Source organism: Mustela nivalis (genome assembly GCF_964662115.1).
Source record: "Mustela nivalis genome assembly, chromosome: 18".
In the NCBI taxonomy this organism is placed as follows: domain Eukaryota; kingdom Metazoa; phylum Chordata; class Mammalia; order Carnivora; family Mustelidae; genus Mustela; species Mustela nivalis.
In genome coordinates, this window is record NC_139037.1 from 10733584 (window position 1) to 10749677 (window position 16094).

Consider the following 16094-nt stretch of genomic DNA (forward strand, 5'->3'; position numbering starts at 1 on the left):
ATTGATCTACGGCTGGTGGGTTAGATCAATATTTTGCTGCTACAGACAATGTTACAATGAATATCCTTGCATGCATTTCAAATGCACAGTGAAAGTGAAGTTAGGAGAGAAATCCCTAGAGTCTGAGTCCCTTTTTGGTGCAGATTATTTGGGTAGATTTAACGTATTAGGCAACATTGTTTTGGACTCCCTTCCTTCAATGCACTAAAAACGTTCATTTCTTTCTGAAGAGTTTTCACCTATTTGTTCTCCCATGAACAGAGCTTGAGAGTTCCTCTTTACCCAGGCCCCATGGCAATACTTTCTGTGTCTTAAATTATTTGGATCACTTTCAAAATGTTGATTTCATACACATGGCATTTGAACATAAAGCATGGGCATACTTAAGCTTGCCCCACCGAGCTGTGGCCTTGGGAAAATATCTCCCCCCCCACACCCCGTTTTCTTTATACACTGGGCATTATCATAGTTCCTAATTCACTGGGTTGGGAAGATTAACTGGATAAATATATATAGCATACAGAATAATGCCTAGCATATATGTTTTTATTCAAGCAAATAATCCCTCCCTTATTTATGGACTTTAACTTAAATTACTTAAAAACCTAGAGACAGATTTAGGCCATAATAAGTATTCATTCTTCTTCCTTTTTAAATGATTTTTTTTATGGGCACCTGGATGGCTCAGGGGGTTAAGCATCTGCCTTTGGCTCCCATCATGATTTCAGGGTCTTGGGACTGAGCCTCAAGTCAGGCTCTTTGCACAGTGGAGAGTCTGCTTCTCCATCCTACTCTCCCTCTGTTCTCTCTCTCTCTCCCTCTCTCTCTCTCAAATAAGTAAATAAGATCTTTTAAAAAATAAATAAATAAATGCTTTTCTGTAAAGTTAATTTTTAGCTTCCTCTTGTGCTGAACAGTAGAATCCATAATACCATGGTTTCGATGTAGTAATCATTTTTTATGAAAAGTCATCACATTAAATGCATAACTATTAAAGTTAAACAAGACATTATTTTGTTATATATCAATTTGCCAAATTATGTCTTAAATAACACTGTAGTTTCAACATTCTTACTTGTTTAAGTCTTTTAAGAAATGTTACCTGACACCTGTTTTCATTTGCTTTTCTTTAATCGTGAATGAGGATGGAGACACTTTCGCATATTACATATCATCTTTTCTTTTCTATGAACTTCCTGTTTATATTTTGCTTCCTTTTTTTAAAAAAAAAAATAAAGCTTCAGGGGCGCCTGACTGGCTCAGTCAATACAGCGTTGCAACTCTTGACCTTGGGGTCACAAGTTTCAGCCCCATGTTGGGTGTAGAAATTACTTTAAAAAAATCTTTAAAAATAAATAAAAAGTAAAAAATAAAGCTTTATTTTTTATTAGTAATTCTAAAGAGTGTTTTGTGCCTATGCTAATAGAATTTTCTGTGCTAACAGGAATATTCTGTAATTGCACTAAAACAGTAACCACTGGGCTTAATATAGCTACTGAATACTTAAAATGTGGCTAGTGCAACTGAGAAACTTTATTTTTATTTCATTTTAGTTGTTTTAAACTTAAATAGCCCTATATAGCTAGTGGCTAACATATTAGAAGGTCTTTCTCATTAGAAGGGCAGAGTTAAACTTTTTTTTTTTTAACCTAGCATTGATCTTTTAGCTAAATCCTTCTTGCGCAGGAGTTTACCGGATCTAAGATAAACTGGCATCCTGCTGATTTTGCTTTGTACCCAACTAAGAATCTATACTTGGTTGTCAAGTTCGTTTATTGAGTAATCCAATGGTTCCCACACTTTGAAGCAAACTGGAATCACTTGGTACTATTTTTTAAATCCCAATACCTGGGTTTCCATCTCTAAACTTTATTCAGTGAGCAAGGATGCTGCCTGGCATTGGAACTCAAATAAGCAGCAAAATTTGGGAGCCCCAGATATAACCTGTAATTAGTGAGTAACCTGGGAGTGATGAGACGCAGGTACATCCCAAAAAGGGGTTGACAAGTGTCTCTGAGGAGTTATATCACTGACAAGGCATCCAAGCTGAAGGTCACCTGAAACTGATGGCTTTCCTGATCTGTGGTGGCCACACCCACTCAGCCTTGGCCATTGTGACCTAGTCAAGTTGTTGATATATTTAGAAGCTGTTCAGTATAACCGAGCATCCATTATGCTGTTGCTGGTCTCTATTCCGTTTTAAATCTAAGTAAACTTGCAGGTGAATGAAGTCTGTTTGGTCATTGTCAATCTGAATATGAATCTTAACCTACGACCACTGCTGCTGGTGAATCAAAGTGAGCATCGCCATCATAAGGCTAAAAGTAATTTCCAATTTATACTTTCTTGTAATGTTGTTTATGCTATTCTTTATGCATCTTTCTAAATATCTCATTTTTTATCTTTTCCTCTGTGGCATCTGGATGTGGTTCTCTTGCATAGAAAGACATGTGCCTCCCAATATTATGTGTGTTATCTATCCATTGCCTTGTGTTTTCTTTCATTACTTTTTTTCTATGCTTGTATCATTTTTAAATACTCAATTCATCTGGCATCTATTTGGATATAAAAATATTATTTGCTTTCTTAGAAACTACAGCTTACTACATTCTATACTGATTAATTTCCTCACATATTTTCAATCATACCTCTGTCTTGGGCAAATCCCTAAATGCATTTGGGCATAGTAATGGATCTTCTCTTTTGTTCTTTCCCTACGCTTTAATGTGCCAGTATAAACCTGTTTTAATTAATATAGACTTCTAAAATTTTCCTAACATGTAGGTTCCTCTTACCACTGTTACTTTTTGCTAACTTACCTATTTTCTCATATATACTTTTTACATGTGAAATTCAGAATGATTTCACTTTTATGAGTTATTTTAGGTAGAATGAGTAGCTTTATGACACTGTTTTCCACTTCAAAACAGATATGATTTTGCATTTAATCACATCTTCTTTTATGTCCTTCGGTAATATTCTAAATATTACTTTTAGGTATCTCAGACATTTTCTTCTAGGTTTTTTTCCTTGACATGTATTCATTTCTGGTTCTATTTTAGGCGGAGTATGTATTCCTTTTATATTGTCTATTGTTATTTATATGTAGAAAGAGAAATTACTGATTTTAAAAAATTAATTTTATTGTTAGGCACATTATTGAATTATTTTTTTAAATAATAAAATAATCCTCTTAGATTTTTAAGGGTTATATTGTACCAGTGCCAAATCTTATCTCTTCCTTTCTAGTTAATGATTGAAAAATGCTTGTAAGTTCAGAACTTAGAGTCACATTAGGAAAGACAGCTTAATCCATTGGTTTTCTAGAAGACCTGGTTGCCTAAGTATTTACAATCAAAGAAACATTTCAAAGGGACAGAACTATTCCAAGAAAGAACAACTCCAAATGTAGCCTCCTGAGACTGGGAAACTAGAGAAACCAGAAAATGAACATCTACAATATCACATCACAGCAATGGCAAGAGGGAATGGAGAAAAGGGGGTGATGTTTTCATTGAAGGGTCATATGGGAGAAGGTGCGATACAACTAGAAGGTGTATTTAACACATGTTATTCCCTGGTTGACAATTTGAGAATGATCCTGAATATAAGCGTGCCCTCCAATCTCCAGCTAACTCTAATCCCTTCTTCAAATAAATTTTATTTTGCCTGCACAGAGAGAGGTCATTTTGAAGAATGCGAAACAATAGTGCCATTTATCTTATCTCGTTGTATATGTGTGCCTGCAGTTCATAGGGGTTCTCAGATATATATGTATATTACATAAAATAACACATATGGCTATAAAGTCCCAATCTATGTGTGTCTAAGGAAGTTTATGAGAAGGGACTGACATAGTACATTATAGAATGAGCAAAGATGAAGGAGGTAAAAGAAACCACACGACACGATAGAGAAGGTAGCTTGCAAACTGACCGTTCTGATCCACGACTGAAGCCGCATTAAAAACCCTAATGCGGCCACCGTTAGTCATGCACTAACAGGTTAATCATTTTCGAAAGGGTGAAGAACTCATAGTTAAACAGAAAAACAAACAGGAGGTATCCTGAGGATACAGACAACTTCCATTAACAATGTCTTTTTGGCATTGAAGTAGAGGCCGGCTTGAAAGGCACATGCAGCTTAAAGCATTCTCCAGGCCTCTGTCCAAGGACTGAGGAAGTCTTGCGATCCATCAAGCTTGACGATCTGACATGTTGACATACACGCCATCAGTACCGTTGTAGTCCGTATCACCACAAATGATTTTTGCAGGCTTAAGTCACCAGAATAAGGGCTCAGCGGGGGAAAGAGCTAGAAAAGCTGTACCTTGCAGCTGAGCTTGCAACACGCCTCCCACTTGTATTCCTGCCTCCTCGGGTTTTCTATTAAACTACCCGGTCACGTACTTATTTGATTAGAAACAAATATATATGTTAAAATCTTTGCAGGTAGTCTTTCTGCCCTGCCTGGCTTTGAGAGTTGACAACTCAATCACTCACAGTGATAGTGGCCTGCATATTTTGTGAATATACTATTATGTCACAGGGGCCCTGGGTTTTTCACAGCCCAAACCCGGGAATCATGACATTAAACACGTCTCATTAAAAAAAAAATAATAAAATAAAACTACTCTAACTTTAGAAAGACGCTAAAGATTTTTTGTTTGGATGAAATCCATAAAAAAGACAAAAAGCAAACTATTCTGTGTAGAAGAATCATGTTTACCTAAATAATTCATAAAACTGGTACCATCCCGTTCTTTTCTGTGTAGTCTACAGTATAAAAGAAACCTGGGCATGCATCAGAGATAATCTGGATAATTTAGCTATAAAGTTCCTACACATGTTGATCTATTTAAAATAGTTTCTAAGATATTACTTTCATGATATTTCAGCACTTGTTCTTAAGTGAGTGAAAATTACACCTTACATTTACTTTTTCAATCACTTACAATAAACTGGCTGAAAAGTCTTTTGATCATAGATGTTGAGGGATTTTATTTTATCTTCCATTTGAGAGGAACAATTTTAGCGGCTTGTATTTTCTAATTTTTTGTGAAATATTTATATGCCATCTACTAGAGTACTTTGTATAAATTATATTTACGAGCTTGCACTATAAATTTTTTCTAAAGAAATGTTTTAATGTGTAATTTCACAAAATGCCGTATATCTGTCAAGTTTACAGTTCTATTAAATATGTGTGTGACCTGTACAGATAATAAATAAAATATTTTGTCTTTCTTTTTAATGATTATTTGTAAAAAGCAGCAGGGCATTTCATTAATTCTTTCAGGTATACAGAAGTCATTGTTTTCCCCAGCGGTCAAGGTAGGATCACATGAAGGAAGAGTGAGGATCCCCACAGCAGCATTTCAATCCAAGTTGATGGGTTTTATTTTCTTTGTTTCTAAATTCACAATTGTCTTTTCTTTCTCCTTCCATCGCACACTCGTATAATGGCTTATGTGTTTCCTAACTCTCTTTCATAGATTTCTTTCTATCATCTGGGGCAGAATGTGAAGCTCTTAAAGAAAACTGGCATGTTGTGCATGGTCTGTATACAACCCAGAGAACCTTTTTAAAAACGGGTAAAAACATACCAACTAAAGAAAAAGAATCTGGGAATGATATATTTACAAAATACAACAAAGGGTTAAATTCCTTACTATGTGTATCAATTAAAAATTGTACTTTGGCTTAAAAAAAAAAACAAAACCCAAATTGATCTGTGTTATTCCAGATGAACTGTCAAGAACTGGGTACAGCTCACCATGTTTCATTTCTCCTGCTTTGACAATTGTAGATTCACAGACAGGGTGCTTCCCTTAGAGCAGCACCTGAGTCACTGGAGTAGAACAGAATTTTGCAACATACCTGGGATGAACAGGCACCATGAAGATGTGTGTGTGGCCTGGGATCTGAGTTGAACCTACACCGTAACTTCTCCTATCTTATGTGTACACATGGTACCTGTTGCACCAAGTCTTAATTTTGATCGTGACATTCAAAGCTATCCATCAATTTTCTTTACCATAAACAAAAGTCTCCTTTAGACCTTCCAAAACTTGACAGTCCATTCTGACCAGTAGACTCACTGGTTATTACATGAGATACTGTATCTCTGGGTATCTCCAATGTCTACGCTTTTGTTCAGCCTTTTCTAGCTATATAGAATAGCTTCCTTAATCCTCCAGAATCTAAGTTATCACGCTTTATTCAACACCCATGTGAACCCAGCTTTTTTGACAAAGTCAGTCACAATGATCTGTATATTCCACCAATTTCCAAATCTCTAGAAGTCTGTATCCCATATTTTTATGCTTCTCTGAATCATTTTTTGGTTTGTTCTGATGTCTTTTATCTCTTTGATGACATTAGCATGAGGTCTTTTAATACCTCCCAAAATTATTTTTATAAAGTTAGACCCAGATTAGGAGATTGATGTATTCAAATCTATTCATTCATTGATTTTTTTCTGTAATACACTCAACAAAAACCATGTACCATACTAGGTATGCAATGCTGGAAATGCAAAGATGAAAAGGATAAACCCTCTCCCACAAAAAGGTTCAAAATATGTAGGGGAGAGAGAAATGTACCATCCAAACTCTACATATATTAAACTGGTAAACATAAATGCTCTAAAAGGCAGAGATGATCATGGGGGAAAGGAGTCATTATAATAAAGTACATTGTTTCCGTTCATTCATTTATTCATTCCCTCATTCAGTCATTCAACAAACACTTAGTATTTGCCTGCAGCATGACAGGAACTCTTTTTTTTGTTGTTAATTTAAATTCAATTTTGTTGACATATAGTATATTATTAATTTCCAGGCTAGAATTTAGTGACCCATCAGCTGCATAAAACACCCAATACCCATTACTTCCAGTGACCTCCTTAATGCCCATCACCCTGTTACCCTATCCCCACCCACCTTCCTTCCAGCAACCCTCAGTTTAATTTCTATAGTTAAGAGTCTCTTATGGTTTAAAATGCCAGGAATTCTTAAGATTTGGGATGCTGAGATGAAAGGTTGAAAGATACAGCCTCTATTTTCAGGGTGTTCACACTCAAGAGAGGAAGACAGTGAGTAACCAACAAATTATAGCATAGTCTAAAAAATAGCATTACCTTGACAATTAATTGTGATAGATGTCAGCTATCTTTATATCAATTAGTTTGGATTAGTTAGGGATATTATTATGCCTCTATTTCACCTTGAGTACCTCATATCTTTTTTTTTTTCATTTGTTTATTTGAGAGAGAGAGAGAGAGTGTATGTGTGTGTGTCTCTGTGTGTGTGTGTACTAGTGGGGGGAGGGGCAAAGAGAGAGATTCTCAAGCAGACTCCAAGCTAAGCACAGAGTGTGATGTGGGACTCAACCTCATGACCCATGAGATGATGACCTGAGCCTAAACCAAGAGTTGACACTTAACCGACTGAGTCACCCAGGTGCCCCAATATCCAAGAACCTCACATTTAATAAGAGTAACCAAAAAAAAGCAAATGGCGTGGCCTAGGTTTGGATTTCCCCAAGCCTAATGAACAAAGAAACAATTTTCATGGTTGATCCATCATTTTAAGAAGTATCAAAAACGTACCTTTTATTTAACATGGCTAAATATTACCATGAATTAGCCTCTACTTATCTAGTTTAAAAACCCAATGCTTAATTTAGAGAGTAAAAGATAGTCCAAACACCTAGTTAAAATAAATACCTCATTAAGCTTTCATTGTTATTGGTTCATAATTACTGTTTATTTTATCCCTAGTTTGAATGGTTCTCATGAAATTAACTCAACCATAATATCCAGTTTTTCTTGCTCTTGTACACTTAAGCTTGCTTTGGATTTTAAGGCAGCTTTTCTCAAAAATGCTTATAGGCAACTTCTTCCAGCCTGACTGTTAGGGTCTCTCTGGAGACAGAGCTGGGCTACTTCTTTTCAATTCAATTTACATCAATAAACATGCATCCAATGGCCACCAAGTGCTTTAGAGATACAAAGGTGAGTAAATCACAGTCCATTTCTTCCATGAATTGATAATGTACAACGGAGTTCTAGGAACTTTCAAAAGAGAGGCAATTGACTGATCAAAGAAAATTATCATTATGTGCCCAAATAGGCTTCCAAATTATCTGTGTGCTAAGAAGGATGCTTCATTAAGTTACTCATTTTCTCTGGTTCTAGCAGCTCAACCAGAGGAAAAAAAAAAAAAGAAAGAAAGAAAGAAAGAAAGAAAGCTTTTTGATTGCAGTATGTTGTCCCTGGCCCACATAAGATCCAAATCAATACCGTTCTACCAGCAAAGATCCTTCCTTCACCACCAGGCAAACTGCCTATAGTTTCATCCCCCCACCAGGTGTTCATAAACAATCAACTAACTGCAAACACTGCCCCTCTCTACTATAAACGTCCTCCTCGTCAGTCTCCTACAGGAGCTATGCCCCTGCCCATAATATACAGCATTTTACACACTAACACACTTTTAAAAGAATAGAGAATGGTTTATACATAAATCATATATATGTGTACATTTATATCATATAAAAATACTCCAAATATATATACAAACCTCCATATACTAGAGAAAGAGAGAGAGAGGGAGATGTTCAGAAATTTCTGAATCATCAGAGTAAATAAAAGGAAACATTCTTTTAACCAAGATTTAAATGAAGACCATGCAAAACCACTGTGTTATTGGACAAAACCTAAAAAATTTTCTACGGATTTTATTTCTTAGATTTCCATACTATATAATGGGCATATAAGATTTTTTTCCAGTTTCTGAGGTCTCTGAGATAAATTTACCTTTAGAATTTTCAAAAGTTATACCATGAAATGAATATTAACTTATTTTTTCTTGAAAAATGTTTCCTAAGTAATTCCAAAAATTCTTTTTCTCAACTGAGTTTAGGAAATTCGTAAACAACATTCAGAGATGATTCTATCTCTTTCCCTGAGAGACTGTGTATATATATTCTGTCAAAGAAACATACCCAGATGCTGTCTTCTTGTCGATACTGTTTCCAGTTCCTGCCACTGTCGCTGAACATCAGGAGGTAGCTGGTCACCCAGTTGGAGCTTCCGTATCCCCCCTGGGTGGCCACAGCGGTGGTCTCCATTCTCTCTCCAAGGTCAATCTGCAACCACTGGTATTTGTTTGACACAAGTGGAGACCAGCCACCAGCTCCTTTTATGCAAACAGAAACAGAAGAAAATGGGCAAAAGATTCATTACAAATCTGTGAGTGGACTAGAGATGCTAGTAAGACTGTACTTCTGGATGGAATTTAATAAAGTTAAGTTTCCAAAATATGAAACTTCTCATAATTGTAGAATAATACAGAAAAACAAGAATTTACTATAAAAGGATGAAGCTTATGTTAATTATGTTCATTTCTAGGTATTATAACTCCCTGACACTGGGGAGAACCAAGGATCTCATCGAAAGTTTAAAGTACTTAATCTGACAGGTAGACATTCCTGTCTACACTTGGAACTAGCAGGTTTGCTGCCCACACATGATCAGGTAATGATTTAACTTTCAATCGTGGTTCACACTGTGGTGGAACTAGAAAACTGCCTTTGGTATCTGATCACGTTCAGACTTCCTGGAGAAAGAAGTACAGCTTTAAGCCTGACAATACAGATGGTCAAGGAACTGTCCCTACCCCCACTGTGCTTACAGTCCTGTGGGAATAACTGACATTGAGAAGCATGTGTGAAGCACAAATGTTAATGGTGAGACAGGTGCAGGGAACAATAATACAATAAATGATGGCGGAGAGTTCTATCCAGCGGAAGGCTCGACCTAGCTGGCAACAGAGGATGAAAGGCAATTAAATTTTCAGAAATTTTGCAAGCTGATTGTGTTAAATGTAGCCATGGTGGGAATATTTAAACCACAGAAATTGGCAAACTCTACAAATCAGTCCGCACACCCAGCCCAGCCAATTCACTGATATGACACTGGTTCTATCCTGTCCGTGGAAGGGGTTGGTGGATGGGGGATGGGAGATGGGAGAGGGACTATCAGGGAAAAGGTCATAGAGTCGGGAGTGCTTGAGCACTCGAGAGTGAAAAATAAGAATCTACTGTATGTTCAAGAGGGTACAGGTACAGCAGAACTTACACACATTTTCTTTTATTGACTGCACACCAGAAATATTAGAGATGTGACTACTGTATGTCTTAAGATATTTCATATTTCCAGTTTAATACAATAATGCCTTGTTTGGGGAATTTATTTATTTTAAGTAATACTGACATTGATAATTATATAAGTAATATGTAATCATTGTAAAAATTGTGAAATAAGGTTTAACACCTTCTTAAATTCATAGTTATTGAATATTCAGTATCTATTAAGATGCAACATCTATTACATAACACCCCAAATAAGAATATGAGCACATGTTTTCTTTCCCCCATTCTTTTGTCACCCACCTTAAGGCTCTGATATAAGGTCTAATATTTAAGTAGAAGATCACCTCGGTGAAGTCAGTCAAGCAGAGAAAGACTGTTATCGTATGGTTTCACTCAAATGTGGAACATAAGGAATAGTCCAGAGGATCACAGGGGAAGGGAGGGAAAACTGAATGAGAAGAGATGAGAGAGGGAGACAAACTGAGAGACACTCTGGACTCCAGGAAACAACTGAGAGTTTCAGAAAGGAGTGTGTTGGGGGGATGGGGTAACCAGGTGATGGGGATCAGGGAGGGCACGTGTGCGGATGAGCTCTGGGTATTATATGCAACTAATAATCAGCTGCTCACGAATGGGAACTCACCATCCTCTTGTCAAAGCCTCAAAACTGAGTCAATACAGCATTTAAAAAAGAATTACATGACAACAATATCTTCTTTCAATGGTATAATACTAATATTTTGGTCTGATTCCCAAGTTACTCACTACATTGTCTTTAGAACTAGATACTTTTTTCCCTCAAATTACCTTTCTTCTTGCAATAAGTCATTGTTCAAAAAGTGTCTTTCCACTTGATACATCAAAAGTATAATGCTCTTTCTCCAATGCGCTCTCTCCCTTTGATCGAAAATATTCATACATACTATAATTTTTATTGGTTTGTGTTTACTTTTCATTTTCTCTGTAGCTGCTCTTAAAGACTCTGTGGTTTTGTCCAGTAGCCTGAATGGGTGGTGTTCTCTTGGTCACCAATACCAGCTATAATGTTTAAGTCAGAGGAGAATATTCTCATATTTTGAGCAGGAGGGCTTGTTGGTACACATGGGCTCCAGCTGCATTTTTGGTGTCTTGGTGCCATTTATCCAGCACAGCTCTGCTGTCCCCAAGGAGCAGCCCCTATTCTTGTAGCCTATTATCTACATGGAAGAGAATTTGTTCTTGAATGATCTGAAGACTATCTTAAATAGCACCCTCCCACAAATAGCCCAGGAAATTCCTGAACCCTCCATGGGACCTGTTCCCACAACATTACTTTTTAAAGCTAGGCCGAATTTCCTTTGTGCTCCGCTTCTCCGGATGTAATGAAACTCCATCCTACCTTTTCTACTTATTCTACTTTACTTAATATTTACTGAGCAAGGGAGGGCTTTGTATCAGGCACAGTGTGAAGATTTGTTATCCGACTGTCAGAGCAGCCTACTAAATAGAGGACAAGTCATATAGGGAGAGTCTGAATACCTTGCTGTAGTCCACAGAGCAGCAAGAGGCACGGAGCTCTTAACCAGGACCCGTAGTGCCTCTCATATCATTAAGATAAATAGAATTAGTATTTCCCAATGGATGTAGAAAAAAGGGAGCTGAGAGAGGTAGGGGAACCCTAGAATCTAGCCATCAGGCAGTAGAGCCAACTTTCCTCCCTTGACTTAAGGAAAACCATGTCTCTCAAGTACAGACACGGGATGGGAGTGGCGAATGGGTAATTATTTCCCTCCACTGTCCTCTCTCGTCTTACTACTTGTCCTCAGGATCTATCTAAGTCCGGAAGTTGACAATTTCCTGAAGTCTGATGCTACCCAAGCATCCACAGTCCCTTTATTGCTACAGCTGCATATCTCTTTGTATTTTTATCATTTTTTTTAAACACAGAAAAGTAGTAAAAGAGTGAATGAAGTGTCCCCAGCTGGCCATCACCTCAACCTGACATTTCAACATTAGGAATTTTATCTCTATCAGCTTATACCTCTGGGAAAGTTCTGATTGTTTCGGGTCTTGATCTTTCTCGTTAATTTCACCAGTCTGTACACTTTTTAATATAGAATTTCATAATCTTTCTCTAGCATTTTGACACTCCTTGATAGAACAGTATTTAAAAAGTGAACACATGAGAGGAGCACAGTGAGGAAAAAAGAATCAGCAGGACTCTGGTGAGTTAAAATTGGATCATCAATTCTCATCAGGAGAAAGAGGTACCTCTCACTGACCGCTCCCTCTTCCCAGCACCGCTCACTGTTACAGCTGCACTACCCGACTTGAAACATTCGCAGTTAATTGACCTTGAACATTTCAATTTCTCACCTGCGGTGAAAAGGTACTACTGATATGCAAATTAAGCTATATCATTAACGAGGTACACCAATAAAGTAATGGAAATTCGGATGCTCTTGGGCTTTACCAAGTTAAATCGGCCACAGGGAACCCAGAGATTCCCCACGGGGTTTTAAGCTGTTCGGCTCTACGGAGGCACGTGGTCTAAGATGTGATGGAGTGTTACGCTTGGTCTAATTTTAAAACAAATGTCGAAGAGTAACATGGAAAATGCAAACTTATGGATATGGGTACAGAGACAGATAGAACATGGCACACTTTGGCAGTGGCAGCCTGCGGGGATAAGTAAAAACAGTAGTGACAGGAAATGAAAGCCGACTTGAAGTAACAGGAGCCATATGCCCACTACAAAGCACCTAGCTTCCTGGAGCCATGCTGTTTTCATATTTACTTTTTTTAATGGAAAAAAATGAAGGGTAACTCCAGCTGATGGTGAACTCTAAATTACTATAAAGTAAAATATAAGAATTCCTTCTTTTATTTATTAACCAAACATTTTAGCGGTTCAACAAGGATTATTCATCCTTAAGGAAGATTTTTTTTTTTTAAAGATTTTTTCTTTATTTATCTGACAGAGATCACAAGTAGGCAGAGAGGCAGGCAGAGAGAGAGGAGGAAGCAGGCTCCCTGCAGAGCAGAGAGCCCCATGTGGGGCTCGATCCCAGGAGCCTGGGATGATGACCTGAGCCGAAGGCAGAGGCTTAACCCACTGAGCCACCCAGATGCCCCCTTAAGGAAGATTTTTAATATGCCCATGTATTCACGATCACAGAAGACCAACACCTACAGACCAAAGACTACCTATTCATAACCCCATCTATTCCATGGTTATTGACACTTAACCCACAAAACAAAAGCAGGAGTCTCGTCCCTCGGATCACTTTTTTCCTGTTCCACTCTCCTTTTTCTCCAGCTGTGGCCGCCTCACTGAGACTTGGCATAATAAAGTGTCCTAAGTCTAGCCAAACAAAAACATTTGTTGACTCTTTGTATCATAACCTGAAAACTCACATTTAAAACCGAAAATACTTCCCATTGATGAGACTTTAAAGTTAAATGTTGTAGTATTGTTCTGAGAATTAATCTCAAAAAGCATATTAAAGTACCTATTGATTTCTCTCACACACAGCAAGCATGTGGATACATGGTAGTCGTTCCTTTTTGAATTGTAAAACAATTATTATTACTATTGACTCCAAATAAAGATTTATGATCACAGCACTAAATTCAGCTTTAAAAATATTTAATTCCTGAATGACCACAAACACAGCATCTCTTTTATCTGTTGCCTACCACTTTAAAACATCAGTTTCCTGGGGAACTTGCTTCGATAAAAAATGTTGCTGTGAATCATAAGGAAAGAAAAGCAAACTACAAATTGTCTAGTGCCTATTGTATGTTAAATACTCTACTAGAAATTTTATGTATCATATTAAGTTTAATTACTAAAATTATCTAGTGACGTGAAATGTCCTAACCTCTCTTCAAAGAAAACTCAAAAAAAAAAAAAAAAAAAAAAAGATTTATAGAGGCTAAGTAAGTTTTCCTAGTATTATGCAAATTAAATTTTCCCAGTATTATGCAAATTAAATTTTCCCAATGTTCTACAAATGATTTTAGTATAGGTAAGAAATTACTATTTTTAAAAATAATTTAGGGGGCACCTGGGTGGCTCAGTGGGTTAAACCTCTGCCTTAGGCTCGGGTCGTGATCTCAGGGTCCTGGGATCAAGCCCCATATCATGCTCTCTGCTCAGCAGGGAGCCTGCTCTTCCCCCCCCCCCCCCCCCCCGCCGCCTGCTGCTCTGCCTGCTTGTGATCTCTCTCTCCCTCTGTTAAATAAATTTTTAAAAATCTTTAAAAAAATAATCATTTAATCTCTGTGAGGATCTCATTGTAAAAGTCACTTCCTTTTCAATTCTTCACCCCTGATATATTCAGTTCTTTACCCCTGATATCATAATTATGGGCAACTATCATTGCCCATAGTGGTTAGTTTCAGTCTAAGAATATATCCAAATAATTTACTCAATATTATTTAAACATAAAGAATTGGCTGGTTGAATTATGTTCAAGATCCATGTAGCCCATGTGCCAGATATCAATAATATTTCATTCTGCTCATGGAGACACATCTTACAATTTCAGGAAAGTGAAAAGAAAAATTGAAGAAAAAAATACTCTTGGGTGAAGCCTTAAAATAGAGAAGAGAATCACCTCTCTCCCCTGCTAATATTAAAAATGGCATGACCGCCATTCCTGGTGGCCATCAATGAGATGACGTGTCAGAGTTTGTCAACTCTGTCAGGGTACAAACTGCTCAGAAAGGAGTCCTGCTTCCTTCGCAATATTTGAAGTGTAGAAGGACACAAATGTTCAAGGACACAAAGCACAGTGAACATAGCTGAATGACAGTCCTAGCTACCAAGAGGCCATCTACATTTTTAAGAAATGATTGGCTTAATTAAAATTGCCGTAAGAAAGTTTCCCTCTAAGACGATTACTTCTTCTTCACATGTGATTTCAACTAGATTTCCCCCAAGAGTCGAAGTTTGCCTGATTATTTTGACCATGACATTAAGTTACAATAATGTAAGGAAACCAAAACAACATTGTGCCAATATTTGTTTGGCTTCCTAAAATGGTTTTCAGTGTCCCCAGGCCACCATTTAGGACTCTTAACAACTTGGTATCATTACCAGCATAGTTTTTTTTTTGCTGAGAAGAAAACACAACACTTTCAATGCTGTGTGAATTGCTGGTCTTTTTTCACAGAACACTCTGGAATCTTGGCACTGCCTCCCCTGGTCCCAGGGAGTTACAGGGATGAACGCGTCACCTGAGCCAGGCCAATGGAGCAATTCCAGGATTCTGTTGGAGAAGAAGAGACCCTGTTTTCTGCTCCGAAAGCCAAAAGGATGGAACTCACGCATCCAAGTGCAGAAGCTGTCTTTGTGGAAAGCCTGCCCGAGTGAAGCCAACACAGAGGGAAGCGGAGGTGGAAGATGAAGCGAGACCAAGTTCTGCTGGCACAGTCAGCACCCCTGAGTCCAGCTGTGCCTGCAGGCCATTCCCTGTGCCTTCCAGTTCTATGAGCCATGAGTTAACCCCTTCACTCACGCTGAACCCGCTTGGGGCCACTGCTTCAGCAATTCTCCTCTTTCTCCGCCTCATTTTTTTTTCCTCTTGAATGGACCATTCCTATGGATGTACAAGCATGATGTCATTTTTCCCATTTAAAAAAGAAAAAAAAAAGCTTCTCTTGCCTCCAATGTACTTTTTTCTGCTTTTCATACTGTCCTTCTTCGAGTAAGATGTCCACACTCCGCCTCTGCCATTCTTGCCATTTCCTTCTCGCTCAAGCCAACTATAACTAGCCTGTCCCTCTGTACCACTCAATGGGACCTGCCCTGGTGAGGAGGACCAAAGAACCCCATGTTGCTAAAACAAGAGCTCAGATTTCAGCCTTGCTACCACCTGGCCCATGGAAGACATTTGGACATTTTTGGCTCCTCCCAGTGTTTCGGTATACTTGGTTCACTTAGCGTCCACA

The 16094-nt window shown here is 37.8% G+C and overlaps 1 protein-coding gene and 1 long non-coding RNA gene across 5 annotated transcripts in view; one reads left to right on the forward strand and one right to left on the reverse strand.

Annotated features, from left to right (window-relative positions):
* CNTNAP4 (contactin associated protein family member 4) overlaps window positions 1–16094 on the reverse strand; it is a 238891-nt gene that overhangs the window by 149429 nt on the left and 73368 nt on the right. For all 3 annotated transcript variants that reach the window (XM_082712185.1, XM_082712184.1, XM_082712186.1), the window contains exon 3: window positions 9009–9202. In XM_082712185.1, coding sequence (XP_082568311.1) covers window positions 9009–9202 — 194 coding nt within the window. The remainder of the gene's footprint in view (window positions 1–9008; window positions 9203–16094) is intronic.
* Window positions 9147–15790, forward strand: LOC309853763. 2 transcript variants are annotated; one of them, XR_014305924.1, is made up of 4 exons: window positions 9147–9309; window positions 9415–9540; window positions 12275–12525; window positions 15317–15790. It is a non-coding gene; the product is annotated as an uncharacterized lncRNA (long non-coding RNA). The 2 variants fall into 2 exon arrangements; XR_014305925.1 differs by having other exon boundaries at window positions 9147–9255.